The sequence below is a fragment of the Oncorhynchus clarkii genome, chromosome 17 (genome assembly GCF_045791955.1).
Source record: "Oncorhynchus clarkii lewisi isolate Uvic-CL-2024 chromosome 17, UVic_Ocla_1.0, whole genome shotgun sequence".
NCBI lineage: Eukaryota > Metazoa > Chordata > Actinopteri > Salmoniformes > Salmonidae > Oncorhynchus > Oncorhynchus clarkii.
In genome coordinates this window covers 2,572,619-2,596,491 of record NC_092163.1, presented here as the reverse complement: position 1 = coordinate 2,596,491, position 23,873 = coordinate 2,572,619, and the positions used below count along the sequence as shown (strand labels likewise).

Here is a 23,873-nt window from a genome sequence, read left to right as displayed (position 1 = left end):
AGGATGTTAATGTGAAAGAAGAAGAAGAGGAGGATGTTAATGTGAAAGAAGAAGAGGAGGAGGATGTTAATGTGAAAGAAGAAGAAGAGGAGGATGTTAATGTGAAAGAAGAAGAAGAGGAGGATGTTAATGTGAAAGAAGAAGAAGAGGAGGTTGGATGCAGTTTTTGTAGTGAAAGGAGGAGGGGGAGGATGACTGACAAAGAAGTTTTGGAATTGAAGGAGGGGGAGATTGGAGATTTAATGAACACCAGTGAGTGCTGTCTTAAAAACATGGGCACAAACGCTACTGTTGTTGAACTGTGTGGCTTTAAAAGGGCATTCATCTACACACATTTTATTTGATCACATATACATACTTGTAGATGTTATCCCAGGTGTAGAAATGCTTATGTTTCCAGCTCCAACAGTGCAGTAATACCTAGCAAAACTTAATACCAAACAATACACACAAATCCAAAACATTTGGAGAGAGAGATTGCAGTAATAACTAGCAAAACTTAATACCAAACAATACACACAAATCCAAAACATTTGGAGAGAGAGATTGCAGTAATACCTAGCAAAACTTAATACCAAACAATACACACAAATCCAAAACATTTGGAGAGAGAGATTGCAGTAATAACTAGCAAAACTTAATACCAAACAATACACACAAATCCAAAACATTTGGAGAGAGAAATTAAGAAGTATCAGAACGAGCAATTGCCAGAGTCCAGAAGATAAATATATATAATGGTGTTTATGGACAGTATCTGAATTAAAACGGTGGGTACAGCGTTAGTTATATAGGATGAGCCATAACTAGAATATACTATATACATATGAAGTGGGTAAAACATTATGTAAATATTAAAGTGACCAGTGTTCAATGACTATGTACATAGGGCAGCAGTCTCTATGGGGCAGGGTAGAGTATCGGGTGGTAGCCGGGTGGTAACAGTGACTAAGTTCAGGGCAGGGTACTGGTAGGAGGCCTGCTAGTGGTGAATATTTAACTCTCTGATGGCATGGAGATAGAAGCTGTTTTTCAGTGTGTCTGTCCCAGCTTTGATGCAGCTGTACTGCCGCCGGCCTTCTAGATGGTAGAAGGGTGAACATGCTGTGGCTCGGGATCCTTGATGATTCTTGGCAATTCTTGGCCTTCCTGTGACACCAGGTGCTGTAGATGTCCTGGAGGGCAGTGTGCCCCCTGGTAATGTGTTGGGCTGACCGCACCACCCTCTGGAGAGCACTGCGATTGCAAACGGTGCAATTGCTGTACCAGACGGTGATACAGCCCAGCAGGATGCTCTCGATGGTGCATCTGTAGAAGTTTGTCAGGGTTTTAGGGTCTTTAGCCTCCTGAGGTTGAAGAGGTGCTTTTGCGCCTTCTTCACCACACTGTCTTTGTGAATGAACCATTTTAGGTTGTCGGTGATGTGCAAGCAGAGGAACTTTAACTTTTGACTGTGGCCCATTGATATGATAGGGGGCATGTTCTCTCTGCTGTCGCCTGAAGTCCCCGATCAGCTCCTTGGTTTTGTTGACGTTGAGGGAGAGGTTATATTCCTGGCACCACTCCGCCAGGGCCCTCACCACCTCCCTTTACGCTGTCTCATTGTTGCTGGTAATCAGGTCTACCACTGTTGTATTGTCAGTAAACTTGATGATTTGAGTTGGAGACTAGAAGCTAATTGGTAATAATGCCAAAATATTTTTTCAGAGTGGAGCTTAGTTTATAAATTGCCTGGCTGGGCTGATGGGACAGTGGATGTGTAGAATGGAACTGTCTACAGGCATTACCTGTGGATCATCGTGATTAACTAACAGCTATCAACCATTCAGCATTCAAGATCCAAATGTACCATTTTATGAGGGATCTAGTCTGGATTAAACCTCATAGTTTAATCATGTGGCGGTTTCAGTTAGGGCTGTTTAACCAAATACTCTGTTTGTATTTGGCAGGAGAGAGGCCAGACTCTCACTCTGACAGCGGGAAGAGTCCTTCAAGGGAACCAGACCCAGAGACGCCCAAACCAGCGGGACGACACCACACCTCCCATTGTGGAAAGAGTTTTAAGAGGTTATGGACACTAAAAGAGCATGGGAGAACACACACAGGAGAAAAGCCTAACCACCGCTCAGACTTTGGGAAGAGGTTTTGCCAGATAGACAGCCTGAAACGACATAAGAGAACACACACAGGAGAAAATCCTCACCACTGCTTCCAGTGTGGCAAGAGTTTTACCCGTTTATGTTACCTGAAAATACATGAGCGAATACACTCTGGAGTGAAGCCTCATCACTGTTCCCAATGTGGACAGCGTTTTACCCATTCAGGGAGCCTGAAAAAACACGAGAAAACACACTCAGCAGAGAAGACCTACCACTGCTCCCAGTGTAGAAAAATATTTATCAGTTTATGGTACCTGAGAACGCATGAGAGGGCACACACAGGAGAGAAGCCATATCACTGTTCCCACTGTGAAAAGAGTTTTACCCAGTTAGGGAACCTAAGAACACATGAGAGGGTACACACAGGAGAGAAGCCGTACCACTGTTCCTATTGTGAAAAGAGTTTTACATGGTGGGGGTGCCTGAAAAAGCATGAGTGGATACACACGCGTGAAAAGCCCTACCAGTGCTCCTTGTGTGGAAAGAGTTTTACCCAGTTAGGAAACCTGAACCAGCATGAGAGGACACACACAGGAGGGGATAAGGCCTACCACTGCTCCCAGTGTGAAAAGAGTTTTACCCGGTTAAGGCATCTGAATAAGCACGAAAGAATACATACACAGGAGGAGAAGACATACCACTGCTCTCAATGTGGAAATACATTTTCCCAGTCAGAGGACCTGAAATCACATGAGAGAATAGAGAGGCTGTGTTCTGACTTATTTTTTGATTGAGAATTGTGTTTTTGTTTATGCCACACTAAACCAAATTGTATGTATGAAAGCTTTCGAAAAAAAGAATAGGTCTACTTTTTTTTTTTTTTTTATCGAGACCATGATCATATATATAAAAAATCTGATATTAACATTTTGTTTTGATTAGGAACTTTGATTGATTGGATAGTATCAAGCCTTTAGATGTTCATTTTATATGATTTTTGGGATATTTCAAAATGTAAATAATGAAGTAGATTTATTGGAAGTTGCATTTCTTTTGTTTTAACCTTTAACCTCTTGAATGTAGTCGTTTCATTTCATTCATTTGTCTACGATTCATCATCAAGCTAAAAGTTGTATGGAAATGTGACGACGTAGTTCTGATGACATTAAGTTGTTGACATGAAAAACATTCACTACCTCGTGAATATTCCCATTAGTTTTATTCCACCGTGTCAGAGAGAACTCGGGTGTTGATTGTAAAAAAGGATTTGATTAATGCAAAATATTGTGTTTGAAAATGTTTTAATGTGGAACACCAATAAATCATTATATACATCTACATGATGTATTGTTACACCATGTAGGAGCAGTATAGACCTAGTCTGTTCATTATATACATCTACATGATGTATTGTTACACCATGTAGGAGCAGTATAGACCTAGTCTGGTCATTATATACATCTACATGATGTATTGTTACACCATGTAGGAGCAGTATAGACCTAGTCTGGTCATTATATACATCTACATGATGTATTGTTACACCATGTAGGAGCAGTATAGACCTAGTCTGGTCATTATATACATCTACATGATGTATTGTTACACCATGTAGGAGCAGTATAGACCTAGTCTGTTCATTATATACATCTACATGATGTATTGTTACACCATGTAGGAGCAGTATAGACCTAGTCTGTTCATTATACACATCTACATGATGTATTGTTACACCATGCAGGAGCAGTATAGACCTAGTCTGTTCATTATATACATGATGTATTGTTACACCATGTAGGAGCAGTATAGACCTAGTCTGTTCATTATATACATCTACATGATGTATTGTTACACCATGTAGGAGCAGTATAGACCTAGTCTGTTCATTATATACATCTACATGATGTATTGTTACACCATGTAGGAGCAGTATAGACCTAGTCTGTTCATTATATACATCTACATGATGTATTGTTACACCATGTAGGAGCAGTATAGACCTAGTCTGTTCATTATATACATCTACATGATGTATTGTTACACCATGCAGGAGCAGTATAGACCTAGTCTGTTCATTATATACATGATGTATTGTTACACCATGTAGGAGCAGTATAGACCTAGTCTGTTCATTATATACATCTACATGATGTATTGTTACACCATGTAGGAGCAGTATAGACCTAGTCTGTTCATTATATACATCTACATGATGTATTGTTACACCATGTAGGAGCAGTATAGACCTAGTCTGTTCATTATATACATCTACATGATGTATTGTTACACCATGCAGGAGCAGTATAGACCTAGTCTGTTCATTATATACATCTACATGATGTATTGTTACACCATGTAGGAGCAGTATAGACCTAGTCTGTTCATTATATACATCTATCTACATGATGTATTGTTACACCATGCAGGAGCAGTATAGACCTAGTCTGTTCATTATATATATATCTACATTCAATCTGTTTTCCACTCAGGTTATGAATATGTTATTGCAACATTAAAGGTTCTAAATGATGTCACCATTGCCCTTGATTCTAAGCAATGTTGTGCTGCTATTTCTATTGGCTTGGCCAAAGCTTTTGATACGGTAGACCATTCCCTTCTTGTGGGCCGGCTAAGGAGTATTGGTGTCTCTGAGGGCTCTTTGGCCTGGTTTGCTAACTACCTCTCTCAAAGAGTGTAGTGTATAAAGTCAGAACATCTGCTGTCTCTGTCACTGCCTGTCACCAAGGGAGTACCCCAAGGCTCAATCCTAGGCCCCACACTCTTCTCAATTTACATCAACAAACAAAGCTCAGGCAGTAGAATGCTCTCTCACCCATTTATATGCAGATGATAGTCTTATACTCAGCTGGCCCCTCCCCGGATTTTGTGTTAAACACTCTACAACAAAGCTTTCTTAATGTCCAACAAGCTTTCTCTGCCCTTGACCTTTGTTTTGGAGGTGTACAGAACAAGGTTATGTGGTTTGGTAGGAAGAATTCCCCTCCCCACCGGTGTGATTACATAACCTCTGAGGGTTTAGAGCTTGATGTAGTCACCTCATACAAGTACTTGGGAGTATGGCTAGACGGTACACTTTCCTTCTCTCAGCACATATCAAAGCTGCAGGCTAAAGTTAAATCTAGACTTGGTTTCCTCTATCATAATCGTTCCTCTTTCACCCCAGCTGCCAAACTAACCCTGATTCAGATGACCATCCTACCCATGCTAGATTACAGAGACTTAATTTATAGATCGACAGGTAAGGGCACTCTCAAGCGGCTAGATGTTTTTTACCATTCGGCCATCAGATTTGCCACCAATGCTCCTTATAGGACACATCACTGCACTCTATACTCCTCTGTAAGCTGGTCATCTCTGTATACCTGGCGCAAGACCCACTGGTTGATGCTTATTTATAAAAACCCTCTTAGGCCTCACTCCCCCCTATCTGACATACCTACTGCAGCCCTCATCCTCCACATACAACACCCGTTCTGCCAGTCACATTCTGTTAAAGGTCCTCAAAGCACACACATCCCTGGGTCGCTCCTCTTTTCAGTTCGCTGCAGCTAGCGACTGGAATGACCTGCAACAAACACTCAAACTGGACAGTTTTATCTCCATCTCTTCATTCAAAGACTCCGTCATGGACACTCTTACTGACAGGTTTATCTCCATCTCTTCATTCACAGACTCCATCTTAGACACTCTTACTGACAGGTTTATCTCCATCTCTTCATTCACAGACTCCATCATAGACACTCTTACTGACAGGTTTATCTCCATCTCTTCATTCACAGACTCCATCATGGACACTCTTACTGACAGGTTTATCTCCATCTCTTCATTCACAGACTCCATCATAGACACTCTTACTGACAGGTTTATCTCCATCTCTTCATTCACAGACTCCATCATGGACACTCTTACTGACAGGTTTATCTCCATCTCTTCATTCACAGACTCCATCATAGACACTCTTACTGACAGGTTTATCTCCATCTCTTCATTCACAGACTCCATCATAGACACTCTTACTGACAGGTTTATCTCCATCTCTTCATTCACAGACTCCATCATGGACACTCTTACTGACAGGTTTATCTCCATCTCTTCATTCACAGACTCCATCATAGACACTCTTACTGACAGGTTTATCTCCATCTCTTCATTCACAGACTCCATCATAGACACTCTTACTGACAGGTTTATCTCCATCTCTTCATTCACAGACTCCATCATAGACACTCTTACTGACAGGTTTATCTCCATCTCTTCATTCACAGACTCCATCAGAGACACTCTTACTGACAGTTGTGGCTGCTTCACGTGATGTATTGTTGTCTCTACCTTCTTGCCCTTTGTGCTGTTGTCTGTGCCCAATAATGTTTGTACCATGTTTTGTGCTGCTACCATGTTGCTGTCATGTGGTGTTGCTACCATGCTGTGTTGTCATGTGCTGCTGCCTTGCTATGTTGTTCTTAGGTCTCTATGTAGTTTTGTGGTGTCTCTCTTGTCGTGATGTGTTTTGTCCTATTTTTTTTAATTTAATTTATTTTTAATCCCATCCCTGCAGAAGGCCTTTTGGTAGGCCGTCATTGTAAATAATAATTTGTTATTAAAACTTCTTAGTGATCGGCGTCCTGTTAACGGGACAGTTGTAAATCACGCAGCGCCTCGCAGATTTTAGAGAAACAACAAATGTCGGTACATATAAGTGTCTTATTTCGGCTGAAAGCTTAAATTCTCGTCAATATAACTGCACTGTCCAATTTACAGTAGCTGCAAAAAAAATGCCATGCTATTGTTTGAGGAGAGCTCCTAACAACAAATTGATAAATTCCCCTCTGAAGGTGAAATGTGTTCTTTCATTCTGAAATCTTGCTCTGATTTATCATCCAAAGGGTCACAGAGAAAACATGAAGTGTCCTTTTTCATACCCTAAAAAGGTCCATATAGCATGCACGATCAATTTTGTATTTCCATTCGTTCAATTTGCAAAGAAAGGAATCTGAAAATTTAACCCTAAACGTTGTTTCAACCAGTCAAGTCACATTTGTATGTACTCCTCAGAGATCCTAGAACGTAACCGGACTCCAGTATATCATTAGAGGTGTAGGATATTCTATAGGATACAACATTTCGGTCAGCGAGCGACGCCTTCATGTCATGCCGATGACGCGGCCGGTCTTCATTTGATCAAATCAAATCAAATGTATCTATATAGCCGTTCTTACATCAGCTGATATCTCAAAGTGCTGTACAGAAACCCAGCCTAAAACCCCAAACAGCAAGCAATGCAGGTGTAGAAGCACGGTGGCTAGGAAAAACTCCCTAGAAAGGCCAAAACCTAGGAAGAAACCTAGAGAGAAACCAGGCTATGAGGGGTGGCCAGTCCTCTTCTGGCTGTGCCGGGTGGAGATTATAACAGAACATGGCCAAGATGTTCAAATGTTCATAAATGACCAGCATGGTCAAATAATAATAATCACAGTAGTTGTCGTGGGTGCAACAAGTCAGCACCTCAGGAGTAAATGTCCGTTGGCTTTTCATAGCCGATCATTGAGAGTATCTCTACCGCTCCTGCTGTCTCTAGAGAGTTGAAAACAGCAGGTCTGGGACAGGTAGCACGTCCCGTGAACAGGTCAGGGTTCCATAGTCGCAGGCAGAACAGTTGAAACTGGAGCAGCAGTTTTAGTGCTTTATCCGGGTAGCCGGAAAGTAGTGCATTGCAGTAGTCTAACCTGGATGAATGGATACATTTTTCTGCAACATTTTTGGACAGAAAGTGTCTGATTTTTTGCAATGTTACATAGATGGAAAAAAGCTGTCCTTGAAACAGTCTTGATATGTTCGTCAAATGAGAGATCAGGGTCCAGAGTAACGCCGAGGTCCTTCACAGTTTTATTTGAGACGACTGTACAACCATCAAGATTAATTGTCAGATTCAACAGAAGATCTCTTTGTTTCTTGGGACCTAGAACAAGCATCTCTGTTAGCTAGATAGCCAATGATTAACCTTGTGCGACAGGATGCCTTTTCCTTTTGGACAAAAATGATAAGAATATTGGCTATCTAGCTAGCTTTGTTTGACCCCGATTGGTGCTTATTTGACAAAGGTACACACCCTGATCTCTCTTTTGACAAACATATCAAGACTGTTTCAAGGACAGCTTTTTTTCCATCTACGTAACATTGCAAAAATCAGAAACTTTGAAAACTGGTTGTTTTGCAAATGTTGAACTTATAAAATGGCTACTAATACTAGAAAAGCTCAATCAAAGTCCAAGTATACAGATTTGACGATGTTCTCGGCTCTAGGAAGAGTCTTGGTGGTTCCAAACTTCTTCCATTTAAGAATGATGGAGGCCACTTTGTTCTTAAGGACCTTCAATGCTGCAGACATTTATTATTTTTGTTACCCTTCCCCACATCTGTGCTTCGACACGATCCCCTCGACCTCATGGCTTGTTTTTTTTTTTTTTTTTTTTTTGCTGAACTGTCAACTGTGGGACCTTATATAGACAGGGGTGTGTCTTTCCAAATCATGTCCAATCAATTCAATTTACCACAGGTGGAATCCAATCAAGTTGTAGAAACATCTCAAGGATGATCAATGGAAACAGGATGCAACCTGAGCTCAGTTGTGAGTCTCATAGCAAAGGGTCTGAATACTTATGTAAATAAGGTATTTATGTTGTTTTAAAATATGCCTAAAAACCTGTTTTTTTAGGTCCTCATTATGGGGTATGACACATTACTATGGTATAATCAAGCATGACCCAATACTATGGCAACACTAAGCATTAACTATTACTATGACGTCACCAAGCATGACGGATTACTATGGCAACACCAAGCGTGGCAGATTACTATGGCAACACCAAGAGTGACGGATTACTATGGCAACACCAAGCGTGGCAGATTACTATGGCAACACCAAGCATGACAGATTACTATGGCAACACCAAGCATGACAGATTACTATGGCAACACCAAACATGACAGATTACTAGTGCTCAGGAAGAATCATTATGCTTATATGGGGAAACAGGAGTGAAAAATGTAGAGGAGAGGTGATTAAGGGAGTGGGAACAGGTGTGGAGGGAAGGGGTGTGGCCTTTGGTAATTGGAGGCAATTAGTGTCATGTATGTAGGAGTGCCATAACCCTTCACAACAGTAAGTGTTGAAGATAATGGACCTATGTAATTAGTGCTGCACTCTCATGGAAGCCAATTGAGATTATATATTATAACATTGGCTTAGCTAGGTTTTTTTTTAACAATTACTATTCTAGTTTATAATGTACATACGCATATTCAGGTCTAAGTCTAGAAATATTGTCTGTACATTTTTCTGACATTGTTTTCGTTTGTTTCTAAACTCCGTTACCCACTAGTCAGCAGCAGGCGATGTGAGTCTTTCAGGTGGCGCTTCTTGGGTGACGTATAATCTAGTGGACGGGACACATCTTCAACAACAACAACAACAAAGCTACCGATTCAACCCCTTCGGCAGCTTGCTAGCCAACATAAAACCGAAACATTGAAGTTCTTTTTAAACACAATCCTGTTAACGTATATACCAGTTAACTTAAAAGTAATTTGCTTGTTCAATTTGTTGAAATTTTTACTCAGCCTAGCACTAAGCTAGTCGCTAATGCAAACTAGCTAACAACCCCAACCATGAGCTCACTAAACTATTCCTCCCCTGCTAAAGAAGATGATGTCTGCTGGACGGAGAGAGAAGCTCTGGGGCTGAACATTGTCGTGAAAGAGGAGGATATTACAGTAAAAGGAGAGGAAGAAGCTTCCAGAACGATAAAGGAGGAAGATCATGTTACATTTGGAGTGGAAGAGGGGATAGAGGCTGTCACCGTGGAAGAGGAGTGGGTAGAAGATTTCAGAATAAAAAAGGAAGAGGATGTTATAGTGAAAGAAGAGGAAGCCTCCTCTTCCACGCTAGAAGGTTCTATCTCAATAAAAGAGGAGGAAGACGTTTTGGGAGTGAAAGAGGAGGAGGAGACTGAAAAAGATCTGATTAACACCAGTAAGTATAGCTTATTTTGTCCTGCAGATGCGCACAAAAAAAAGGAATAACTTGTGGGGAACTTTTATTTTGACACGAGGTAAGCAGAGAGGTAGTGTCTCTCCAAAACACCCATGTTTGTAAAGTATGTTTAATAATATACCATCATATACAAGAGTATGTGGACACCCCTTCAAATTAGTGGATTCAGCTATTTCAGCCACACCTGTTGCTGACAGGTGTATAAAATCGAGCACACCGCCATGCAATCTCCATAGACAAACATTGGGAGTAGAATGGCCTTATTGAAGAGCTCAGTGACTTTCAACATGGCACCGTCATAGGATGGCACCTTTCCAACAAGTCAGTTTGAAAAATGTCTGCCCTGCCAGAGATGCCCCGGTCTACTGTAAGTGCTGTTATGTATTTTTATTTAATTGGGGATCCCCATTAGCTGCTGCCCAGGCAGAGGCTACTCTTCCTGGGGTTTATTAGGGATCCCCATTAGCTGCTGCCCAGGCAGAGGCTACTCTTCCTGGGGTTTATTAGGGATCCCCATTAGCTGCTGCCCAGGCAGAGGCTACTCTTCCTGGGGTTTATTATGGATCCCCATTAGCTGCTGCCCAGGCAGAGGCTACTCTTCCTGGGGTTTATTAGGGATCCCCATTAGCTGCTGCCCAGGCAGAGGCTACTCTTCCTGGGGTTTATTAGGGATCCCCATTAGCTGCTGCCCAGGCAGAGGCTACTCTTCCTGGGGTTTATTATGGATCCCCATTAGCTGCTGCCCAGGCAGAGGCTACTCTTCCTGGGGTTTATTATGGATCCCCATTAGTTCCTGCCCAGGCAGAGGCTACTCTTCCTGGGGTTATTATGGATCCCCATTAGTTCCTGCCAAGGCAGCAGCTACTCTTCCTGGGGTTATTATGGATCCCCATTAGTTCCTGCCAAGGCAGCGGCTACTCTTCCTGCGGTTTATTAGTGATCCCCATTAGTTCCTGCCAAGGCAACGGCTACTCTTCCTGGGGTTTATTATGGATCCCCATTAGTTCCTGCCAAGGCAGCGGCTACTCTTCCTGGGGTTAATTATGGATCCCCATTAGTTCCTGCCCAGGCAGCGGCTACTCTTCCTGGGGTTATGGATCCCCATTAGTTCCTGCCAAGGCAGAGGCTACTCTTCTTGCGGTTTATTAGTGATCCCCATTAGTTCTTGCCAAGGCAACAGCTACTCTTCCTGGGGTTTATTAGGGATCCCCATTAGTTCCTGCCAAGGCAACAGCTACTCTTCCTGGGGTTTATTAGGGATCCCCATTAGTTCCTGCCAAGGCAACAGCTACTCTTCCTGGGGTTTATTAGGGATCCCCATTAGTTATACTATAAGGTATAGGGAGACACGTAGTCCTTAATTAGGTCCTTAATATTTCAGCTATAAGGTATAGGGAGACACTTAGTCCTTAATTAGGTCCTTAATATTTCAGCTATAAGGTATAGGGAGACACGTAGTCCTTAATTAGGTCCTTAATATTTCATCTATAAGGGAGACACGTAGTCCTTAATTAGGTCCTTAATATTTCAGCTATAAGGGAGACACATAGTCCTTAATTAGGTCCTTAATATTTCAGCTATAAGGGAGACACATAGTCCTTAATTAGGTCCTTAATATTTCAGCTATAAGGTATAGGGAGACACGTAGTCCTTAATTAGGCCCTTAATATTTCAGCTATAAGGTATAGGGAGACACGTAGTCCTTAATATTTCAGCTATAAGGTATAGGGAGACACGTAGTCCTTAATTAGGTCCTTAATATTTCAGCTATAAGGGAGACACATAGTCCTTAATTAGGTCCTTAATATTTCAGCTATAAGGGAGACACATAGTCCTTAATTAGGTCCTTAATATTTAAGCTATAAGGTATAGGGAGACAGGTAGTCCTTAATTAGGTCCTTAATATTTCAGCTATAAGGTATAGGGAGACACAGTCCTTAATTAGGTCCTTAATATTTCAGCTATAAGGTATAGGGAGACACGTAGTCCTTAATATTTCAGCTATAAGGTATAGGGAGACACGTAGTCCTTAATATTTCAGCTATAAGGTATAGGGAGACACGTAGTCCTTTATTAGGTCCTTAATATTTCAGTTATAAAGTATAGGGCGACACATATTCCTGTGATAGGTCCTTAATATTTCAGCTATAAGGTATAGGGAGACACGTAGTCCTTAATTAGGTCCTTAATATTTAAGCTATAAGGTATAGGGAGACACGTAGTCCTTAATTAGGTCCTTAATATTTCAGCTATAAGGTATAGGGAGACACCTAGTCCTGTGATAGGTCCTTAATATTTCAGTTATAAAGTATAGGGAGACACGTAGTCCTGTGATAGGTCCTTAATATTTCAGGTATAGGGAGACACGTAGTCCTTAATTAGGTCTTTAATATTTCAGCTATAAGGTATAGGGAGACACGTAGTCCTTAATTAGGTCCTTAATATTTCAGCTATAAGGGAGACACGTAGTCCTTAATTAGGTCCTTAATATTTCCGCTATGAGGGGACACGTAGTCCTTAATTAGGTCCTTAATATTTCAGGTATAGGGAGACACGTAGTCCTTAATTAGGTCTTTAATATTTCAGCTATAAGGTATAGGGAGACACAGTCCTTAATTAGGTCCTTAATATTTCAGCTATAAGGTATAGGGAGACACAGTCCTTAATTAGGTCCTTAATATTTCCGCTATAAGGTATAGGGAGACACGTAGTCCTTAATTAGGTCCTTAATATTTCAGCTATAAGATATAGGGAGACACAGTCCTTAATTAGGTCCTTAATATTTCAGCTATAAGGTATAGGGAGACACAGTCCTTAATTAGGTCCTTAATATTTCAGCTATAAGGTATAGGGAGACACGTAGTCCTTAATTAGGTCCTTAATATTTCAGCTATAAGGGAGACACACAGTCCTTAATTAGGTCCTTAATATTTCAGCTATAAGGTATAGGGAGACACGTAGTCCTTAATTAGGTCCTTAATATTTCCGCTATAAGGGAGACACGTAGTCCTTAATTAGGTCCTTAATATTTCAGCTATAAGGGAGACACGTAGTCCTTAATTAGCTCCTTAATATTTCCGCTATAAGGGAGACACGTAGTCCTTAATTAGCTCCTTAATATTTCCGCTATAAGGGAGACACGTAGTCCTTAATTAGCTCCTTAATATTTCCGCTATAAGGGAGACACATAGTCCTTTATTAGGTCCTTAATATTTCAGTTATAAAGTATAGGGAGACACATATTCCTGTGATAGGTCCTTAATATTTCAGGTATAGGGAGCCACGTAGTCCTTAATTAGGTCTTTAATATTTCAGCTATAAGGTATAGGGAGACACGTAGTCCTTAATTAGGCCCTTAATATTTCAGCTATAAGGTATAGGGAGACACGTAGTCCTTAATTAGGTCCTTAATATTTCCGCTATAAGGGAGACACTTAATTAGGTCCTTAATATTTCAGCTATAAGGTATAGGGAGACACATAATCCTTAATTAGGTCCTTAATATATCAGCTATAAGGGAGACACGTAGTCCTTAATTAGGTCCTTAATATTTCAGTTATAAGGGAGACACGTAGTCCTTAATTAGGTCCTTAATATTTCCGCTATAAGGGGACACGTAGTCCTTAATTAGGTCCTTAATATTTCAGGTATAGGGAGACACGTAGTCCTTAATTAGGTCTTTAATATTTCAGCTATAAGGTATAGGGAGACACGTAGTCCTTAATTAGGTCCTTAATATTTCAGCTATAAGGGAGACACGTAGTCCTTAATTAGGTCCTTAATATTTCAGCTATAAGGGAGACACGTAATCCTTAATTAGGTCCTTAATATTTCAGCTATAAGGGAGACACGTAGTCCTTAATTAGGTCCTTAATATTTCCGCTATAAGGGAGACACGTAGTCCTTAATTAGGTCCTTAATATTTCAGCTATAAGGTATAGGGAGACACATAATCCTTAATTAGGTCCTTAATATATCAGCTATAAGGGAGACACGTAGTCCTTAATTAGGTCCTTAATAGTTCAGCTATAAGGGAGACACTTAGTCCTTAATTAGGTCCTTAATATTTCAGCTATAAGGTATAGGGAGACACAGTCCTTAATTAGGTCCTTAATATTTCAGCTATAAGGTATAGGGAGACACAGTCCTTAATTAGGTCCTTAATATTTCCGCTATAAGGTATAGGGAGACACGTAGTCCTTAATTAGGTCCTTAATATTTCAGCTATAAGATATAGGGAGACACAGTCCTTAATTAGGTCCTTAATATTTCAGCTATAAGGTATAGGGAGACACAGTCCTTAATTAGGTCCTTAATATTTCAGCTATAAGGTATAGGGAGACACGTAGTCCTTAATTAGGTCCTTAATATTTCAGCTATAAGGGAGACACATAGTCCTTAATTAGGTCCTTAATATTTCAGCTATAAGGGAGACACGTAGTTCTTTAATTAGGTCCTTAATATTTCAGCTATAAGGTATAGGGAGACACGTAGTCCTTAATTAGGTCCTTAATATTTACGCTATAAGGGAGACACGTAGTCCTTAATTAGGTCCTTAATATTTCAGCTATAAGGTATAGGGAGACACTTAGTCCTTAATTAGGTCCTTAATATTTCAGCTATAAGGTATAGGGAGACACGTAGTCCTTAATTAGGTCCTTAATATTTCCGCTATAAGGGAGACACGTAGTCCTTAATTAGCTCCTTAATATTTCAGCTATAAGGGAGACACGTAGTCCTTAATTAGCTCCTTAATATTTCCGCTATAAGGGAGACACGTAGTCCTTTATTAGGTCCTTAATATTTCAGTTAGAAAGTATAGGGAGACACATATTCCTGTGATAGGTCCTTAATATTTAAGCTATAAGGTATAGGGAGACAAGTAGTCCTTAATTAGGTCCTTAATATTTCAGCTATAAGGTATAGGGAGACACGTAGTCCTTAATTAGGTCCTTAATATTTCAGCTATAAGGGAGACACGTAATCCTTAATTAGGTCCTTAATATTTCAGCTATAAGGGAGACACGTAGTCTTTAATTAGGTCCTTAATATTTCCGCTATGAGGGAGACACGTAGTCCTTAATTAGGTCCTTAATATTTCAGCTATAAGGTATAGGGAGACACGTAGTCCTTAATTAGGTCCTTAATATTTCAGCTATAAGGTATAGGGACACACAGTCCTTAATTAGGTCCTTAATATTTCAGCTATAAGGTATAGAGAGACACGTAGTCCTTAATTAGGTCCTTAATATTTCAGCTATAAGGGAGACACATAGTCCTTAATTAGGTCCTTAATATTTCAGCTATAAGTGAGACACGTAGTTCTTTAATTAGGTCCTTAATATTTCAGCTATAAGGTATAGGGAGACACGTAGTCCTTAATTAGGTCCTTAATATTTCCGCTATAAGGGAGACACGTAGTCCTTAATTAGGTCCTTAATATTTCAGCTATAAGGTATAGGGAGACACGTAGTCCTTAATTAGGTCCTTAATATTTCAGCTATAAGGTATAGGGAAACACATAGTCCTGTGATAGGTCCTTAATATTTCAGCTATAAGGGAGACACATAGTCCTTAATTAGGTCCTTAATAGTTCAGCTATAAGGGAGACACGTAGTCCTTAATTATCTCCTTAATATTTCCGCTATAAGGGAGACACGTAGTCCTTAATTAGCTCCTTAATATTTCCGCTATAAGGGAGACACGTAGTCCTTAATTAGCTCCTTAATATTTCCGCTATAAGGGAGACACGTAGTCCTTTATTAGGTCCTTAATATTTCAGTTATAAAGTATAGGGAGACACATATTCCTGTGATAGGTCCTTAATATTTCAGGTATAGGGAGACACGTAGTTCTTTAATTAGGTCCTTAATATTTCAGCTATAAGGGAGACATGTAGTCCTTAATATTTCAGCTATAAGGTATAGGGAGACACCTAGTCCTGTGATAGGTCCTTAATATTTCAGCTATAAGGTATAGGGAGACACGTAGTCCTGTGATAGGTCCTTAATATTTTAGCTATAAGGTATAGGGAGACACGTAGTCCTTAATTAGGTCCTTAATATTTCAGCTATAAGGGAGACACGTAGTTCTTTAATTAGTTCCTTAATATTTCAGCTATAAGGTATAGGGAGACACGTAGTCCTTAATTAGGTCCTTAATATTTCAGGTATAGTGAGACACGTAGTCCTTAATTAGGTCCTTAATATTTCAGCTATAAGGTATAGGGAGACACGTAGTACTTAATTAGGTCCTTAATATTTCAGCTATAAGGTATAGGGAGACACATAGTCCTGTGATAGGTCCTTAATATTTCAGCTATAAGGGAGACACATAGTCCTTAATATTTCAGCTATAAGGTATAGGGAGACACATAGTCCTGTGATATGTCCTTAATATTTCCGCTATAAGGGAGACACGTAGTCCTTAATTAGCTCCTTAATATTTCCGCTATAAGGGAGACACGTAGTCCTTTATTAGGTCCTTAATATTTAAGCTATAAGGTATAGGGAGACACGTAGTCCTTAATTAGGTCCTTAATATTTCCGCTATAAGGTATAGGGAGACACCTAGTCCTGTGATAGGTCCTTAATATTTCAGGTATAGGGAGACACGTAGTCCTTAATTAGGTCTTTAATATTTAAGCTATAAGGTATAGGGAGACACGTAGTCCTTAATTAGGTCCTTAATATTTCAGCTATAAGGTATAGTGAGACACGTAGTCCTTAATTAGGTCCTTAATATTTCAGCTATAAGGTATAGGGAGACACGTAGTCCTTAATTAGGTCCTTAATATTTCAGCTATAAGGTATAGGGAGACAGAGTCCTTAATTAGGTCCTTAATATTTCCGCTATAAGGGAGACACGTAGTCCTTAATTAGGTCCTTAATATTTCAGGTATAGGGAGACACGTAATCCTTAATTAGGTCCTTAATATTTCAGCTATAAGGGAGACACGTAGTCCTTAATTAGGTCCTTAATATTTCCGCTATAAGGGAGACACGTAGTCCTTAATTAGGTCCTTAATATTTCAGCTATAAGGTATAGGGAGACACATGATCCTTAATTAGGTCCTTAAAATATCAGCTATAAGGGAGACAGGTAGTCCTGTGATAGGTCCTTAATATTTCAGCTATAAGGTATAGGGAGACACGTAGTCCTTAATTAGGTCCTTAATATTTCAGCTATAAGGTATAGGGAGACACGTAGTCCTTAATTAGGTCCTTAATATTTCAGCTATAAGGTATAGGGAGACACGTAGTCCTTTATTAGGTCCTTAATATTTCAGTTATAAAGTATAGGGAGACACATATTCCTGTGATAGGTCCTTAATATTTCAGGTATAAGGTATAGGGAGACACATAGTCCTTAATTAGGTCCTTAATATTTCAGCTATAAGGGAGACATGTAGTCCTTAATATTTCAGCTATAAGGTATAGGGAGACACCTAGTCCTGTGATAGGTCCTTAATATTTCAGCTATAAGGTATAGGGAGACACGTAGTCCTGTGATAGGTCCTTAATATTTTAGCTATAAGGTATAGGGAGACACGTAGTCCTTAATTAGGTCCTTAATATTTCAGCTATAAGGGAGACACGTAGTTCTTTAATTAGGTCCTTAATATTTCAGCTATAAGGTATAGGGAGACACGTAGTCCTTAATTAGGTCCTTAATATTTCAGGTATAGTGAGACACGTAGTCCTTAATTAGGTCCTTAATATTTCAGCTATAAGGTATAGGGAGACACTTAGTCCTTAATTAGGTCCTTAATATTTCAGCTATAAGGTATAGGGAGACACGTAGTCCTTAATTAGGTCCTTAATATTTCAGCTATAAGGTATAGGGAGACACGTAGTCCTTAATTAGGTCCTTAATATTTCAGCTATAAGGTATAGGGAGACACGTAGTCCTTAATTAGGTCCTTAATATTTCAGCTATAAGGTATAGGGAGACACATAGTCCTGTGATAGGTCCTTAATATTTCAGCTATAAGGGAGACACATAGTCCTTAATATTTCAGCTATAAGGTATAGGGAGACACATAGTCCTGTGATAGGTCCTTAATATTTCCGCTATAAGGGAGACACGTAGTCCTTAATTAGCTCCTTAATATTTCCGCTATAAGGGAGACACGTAGTCCTTTATTAGGTCCTTAATATTTCAGTTATAAAGTATAGGGAGACACATATTTCTGTGATAGGTCCTTAATATTTCAGCTATAAGGTATAGGGAGACACGTAGTCCTTAATTAGGTCCTTAATATTTAAGCTATAAGGTATAGGGAGACACGTAGTCCTTAATTAGGTCCTTAATATTTCCGCTATAAGGTATAGGGAGACACCTAGTCCTGTGATAGGTCCTTAATATTTCAGGTATAGGGAGACACGTAGTCCTTAATTAGGTCTTTAATATTTAAGCTATAAGGTATAGGGAGACACGTAGTCCTTAATTAGGTCCTTAATATTTCAGCTATAAGGTATAGTGAGACACGTAGTCCTTAATTAGGTCCTTAATATTTCAGCTATAAGGTATAGGGAGACACGTAGTCCTTAATTAGGTCCTTAATATTTCAGCTATAAGGTATAGGGAGACACGTAGTCCTTAATTAGGTCCTTAATATTTCAGCTATAAGGTATAGGGAGACACATAGTCCTGTGATAGGTCCTTAATATTTCAGCTATAAGGGAGACACATAGTCCTTAATATTTCAGCTATAAGGTATAGGGAGACACATAGTCCTGTGATAGGTCCTTAATATTTCAGGTATAGGGAGACACGTAGTCCTTAATTAGGTCTTTAATATTTCAGCTATAAGGTATAAGGAGACACGTAGTCCTTAATTAGGTCCTTAATATTTCCGCTATAAGGGAGACACGTAGTCCTTAATTAGGTCCTTAATATTTCAGGTATAGGGAGACACGTAATCCTTAATTAGGTCCTTAATATTTCAGCTATAAGGGAGACACGTAGTCCTTAATTAGGTCCTTAATATTTCCGCTATAAGGGAGACACGTAGTCCTTAATTAGGTCCTTAATATTTCAGCTATAAGGTATAGGGAGACACATGATCCTTAATTAGGTCCTTAAAATATCAGCTATAAGGGAGACAGGTAGTCCTGTGATAGGTCCTTAATATTTCAGCTATAAGGTATAGGGAGACACGTAGTCCTTAATTAGGTCCTTAATATTTCAGCTATAAGGTATAGGGAGACACGTAGTCCTTAATTAGGTCCTTAATATTTCAGTTATAAGGTATAGGGAGATACGTAGTCCTTAATTAGGTCCTTAATATTTCAGCTATAAGGTATAGGGAGACACCTAGTCCTGTGATAGGTCCTTAATATTTCAGCTATAAGGTATAGGGAGACACGTAGTCCTTAATTAGGTCCTTAATATTTCAGCTATAAGGGAGACACGTAGTTCTTTAATTAGGTCCTTAATATTTCAGCTATAAGGTATAGGGAGACACAGTCCTTAATTAGGTCCTTAATATTTCGGCTATAAGGTATAGGGAGACACGTAGTCCTTAATTAGGTCCTTAATATTTCAGTTATAAGGTATAGGGAGACACATAGTCCTTAATTAGGTCCTTAATATTTCAGCTATAAGGGAGACACGTAGTCCTTAATTAGCTCCTTAATATTTCCGCTATAAGGTATAGGGAGACATGTAGTCCTGTGATAGGTCCTTAATATTTCAGCTATAAGGTGTAGGGAGACACGTAGTCCTTAATTAGGTCCTTAATATTTCCGCTATAAGGGAGACACGTACTTCTTTAATTAGGTCCTTAATATATCAGCTATAAGGTATAGGGAGACACGTAGTCCTTAATATTTCAGCTATAAGGTATAGGGAGACACTTAGTCCTTAATTAGGTCCTTAATATTTCAGCTATAAGGGAGACACGTAGTCCTTCATTAGTTCCTTAATATTTCCGCTATAAGGGAGACACGTAGTCCTTAATTAGGTCCTTAATATTTCCGCTATAAGGGAGACACGTAGTCCTTAATTAGGTCCTTAATATTTCAGCTATAAGGTATAGGGAGACACGTAGTCCTTAATTAGGTCCTTAATATTTCCGCTATAAGGGAGACACGTAGTTCTTTAATTAGGTCCTTAATATATCAGCTATAAGGTATAGGGAGACACGTAGTCCTTAATATTTCAGCTATAAGGTATAGAGAGACACATAATCCTTAATTAGGTCCTTAATATATCAGCTATAAGGGAGACACGTAGTCCTTAATTAGGTCCTTAATATTTCAGCTATAAGGTATAGGGAGACAAGTCACCCTAATGGCTCTTGTGAGTCTCTCTGGATAAGAGCTAAATGACTAAAATGTCAAACTGTTCTGATTGAAATCTCTCCACATTTTGTGTCCTTTATTATTACAACTAATGTCTGATTTCGTGACATTTGGTTGAAATCTTGACTTTCAGTTTCTTTTCAAATGAGGAAGAGGACAGAATCAAGACAACCAATTATAATTTTGATTTGGATTAAACAACCTAAAATGCTGAGCTCAGGTTGAGGGATCTATTCTGGATTAAACCTCAGAGGAAGACAGTTTTATCATGTGCAGGAGTTATTCAGGTCTCCGTTTAGTATTTACCTAAATACACTGTTTGTCTTTGGCAGGAGAGAGACCCCACTCTCACTCTGACAGCAGGAAGAGTACTTCAGGGGAACAAGACCTAGAGACGCCCAAACCAGTGAGACCACACCAGTGTCCCCACTGTGTAAAGAGTTTTAAGTGGTTATGTTACCTAAAAGAACATGAAAGAATACACACAGGAGAAAAGCCTTTCCAATGTTCCCAGTGTGATAAAAGTTTTACCCAATTAGGGAGCCTGAAAATACACGAGAGATCACACACAAGAGAGAAACCTTACCACTGTTCCCACTGTGAAAATACTTTTTTCTCATCAGGGGACCTGCTAAAGCATAAAAGAATACACACTGCAGAGAGGCCCTACCGATGTTCCCAGTGTGGAAAGAGTTTTATCCAGTTAGGGAACCTGAAAAGGCATTTGAGAACACACACAGGGGAGAAGCCCTACCACTGCTCATACTGTGAAAAGATATTTACCCAGCTAGTGAACCTAAAAAGGCATGAGAGGACACACAAAGGTGAAAAACCTTTCCAATGTTCCCAGTGTGAAAAGAGTTTTACAGAGTTTGGGAGCATGAAAAGACACGAGAGAATACATACAGGGGAGAAGCCTTACCACTGCTCCCAGTGTGAAATGAGATTTTCCTCATCATGGTGCCTAAAATCACACAAGAGGACACACTCAGGAGAGAAGCTTTTCCAATGCTCTCAGTGTGTAAAGAGTTATACCCGGTTAGGGGACCTGAAAAGACATGAGAGGACACACACAGGATGAGCCTCATCACCGCTCCCAGTGTTGCAAGAGTTTTATCTGGTTAGGGAGCCTGAATAATACACTCTGAAGAGAAGCTTTACCACTGCTCCCACTGTGCATTTAAACTTACATGGTTAAAGCAACTGAAAGAGCATGTAAGTCCACACCTGAGAGAAACGTTATCAATGCTCTCAGTGTGGAAAGAGATATGAAGTCAAATTATAAAAATCAGACTAAAAAATAAATGTGTTTTTTTATTTCAACACATGACCTGAATATGGAGTATGTCAGAAAGAATGTAGATGTTCTGTGATTAAATTGCCCATTTTAAACTCACACTCTGTGTGTATCTGTGTGTGTCATTCCTGGAGCCCTACAGATGGGTATACTACGACACGAGATAGAGGAGATGGTGGAATAGAGGCGATGGAGATAAATGGTGGAATAGAGGAGATGGAGATAGATGGAGGAGATATGAGATGGAGATAGATATAGGAGATTGGAGATATAGGAGATGGAGATAGATCGAGGGGATATAGGAGGTGGAGATAGATAGATGGAGGGGTAGAAGAGATGGAAGTAGAGGAGATGGAGATAGATACTGGGGTAGATAAGGTATAAGAGATAGAGAATATGTAGTTTGGAAGGTGTCCTTAATGTTATGTACACTCCCAACTGGTAAAAAAGAATCTTAAGAATAAAACATGAGTTGATCACCTGCAGTACCACCGTGGACCACAGGTTAGTACTCTAGGTAATGCAACGAGGCTACAGTTCAATCCAATGGAGAAGATAGGCATTTTTGACATCATACTTTTACATCAAATTGATTAAAACAAATAAACAAGATGAAATAGCATCATGTGATTGTTCTGGGGAAAAATACAAAGTTGGGTCAACCCTTTAGACTGGTGCAAATTGTCCTGTGTGGATTGGGCCAAGATGTCAATGTTTCTAACAGAAGAAATATAAAAAGCACATGACCATGGTAGCAATTAAAAGATAACAATTTGGAGAGCATTGGGAAATGATCAGACCAAAGGTAAGGACTCTACGCTTCCCCTGACACAAGACTGAATCCAAACATTAGAGAGGTGAGGACTCAACACTTCCCCTGACACAAGACTGAATCCAAACATTAGAGAGGTGAGGACTCAACACTTCCCCTGACACAAGACTGAATCCTAACATTAGAGAGGTGAGGACTCAACACTTCCCCTGACACAAGACTGAATCCTAACATTAGAGAGGTGAGGACTCAACACTTCCCCTGACACAAGACTGAATCCTAACATTAGAGTAGTGAGGACTCAACACTTCCCCTGACACAAGACTGAATCCTAACATTAGAGTAGTGAGGACTCAACACTTCCCCTGACACAAGACTGAATCCTAACATTAGAGAGGTGAGGACTCAACACTGCCCCTGACACAAGACTGAATCCAAACATTAGAAGTGAGGACTCAACACTTCCCCTGACACAAGACTGAATCCTAACATTAGAGAGGTGAGGACTCAACACTTCCCCTGACACAAGACTGAATCCTAACATTAGAGAGGTGAGGACTCAACACTTCCCCTGACACAAGACTGAATCCTAACATTAGAGTAGTGAGGACTCAACACTTCCCCTGACACAAGACTGAATCCAAACATTAGAGAGGTGAGGACTCAACACTTCCCCTGACACAAGACTGAATCCTAACATTAGAGTAGTGAGGACTCAACACTTCCCCTGACACAAGACTGAATCCTAACATTAGAGTAGTGAGGACTCAACGCTTCCCCTGACACAAGACTGAATCCAAACATTAGAGAGGTGAGGACTCAACACTTCCCCTGACACAAGACTGAATCCGAACATTAGAGAGGTGAGGACTCAACACTTCCCCTGACACAAGACTGAATCCTAACATTAGAGTAGTGAGGACTCAACACTTCCCCTGACACAAGACTGAATCCTAACATTAGAGAGGTGAGGACTCAACACTGCCCCTGACACAAGACTGAATCCAAACATTAGAAGTGAGGACTCAACACTTCCCCTGACACAAGACTGAATCCTAACATTAGAGAGGTGAGGACTCAACACCTCCCCTGACACAAGACTGAATCCAAACATTAGAGAGGTGAGGACTCAACACTTCCCCTGACACAAGACTGAATCCAAACATTAGAGAGGTGAGGACTCAACACTTCCCCTGACACAAGACTGAATCCAAACATTAGAGAGGTGAGGACTCAACACTTCCCCTGACACAAGACTGAATCCTAACATTAGAGAGGTGAGGACTCAACACTTCCCCTGACACAAGACTGAATCCTAACATTAGAG

At 40.0% G+C, this 23,873-nt stretch overlaps 2 protein-coding genes across 2 annotated transcripts; both read left to right on the top strand.

Moving 5' to 3' along the window:
* Positions 1–1,466: 1,466 nt before the first annotated feature.
* LOC139370216 (zinc finger protein 79-like) lies at positions 1,467–2,893 on the top strand. Its single transcript, XM_071109568.1, has 3 exons — positions 1,467–1,611; positions 1,950–2,087; positions 2,172–2,893. The coding sequence occupies exons 1-3, from the start codon at positions 1,467–1,469 to the stop codon at positions 2,891–2,893; spliced, it is 1,005 nt and encodes a 334-aa protein (XP_070965669.1).
* Positions 2,894–9,785: 6,892 nt separating this feature from the next.
* Positions 9,786–21,582, top strand: LOC139370134 (zinc finger protein 501-like). The gene is made up of 2 exons (XM_071109459.1): positions 9,786–10,149; positions 20,810–21,582. Exons 1-2 carry the CDS (start codon positions 9,786–9,788, stop codon positions 21,556–21,558), a joined length of 1,113 nt encoding a protein of 370 aa, XP_070965560.1. The 3' UTR covers positions 21,559–21,582.
* The last annotated feature ends 2,291 nt before the right edge of the window (positions 21,583–23,873 follow it).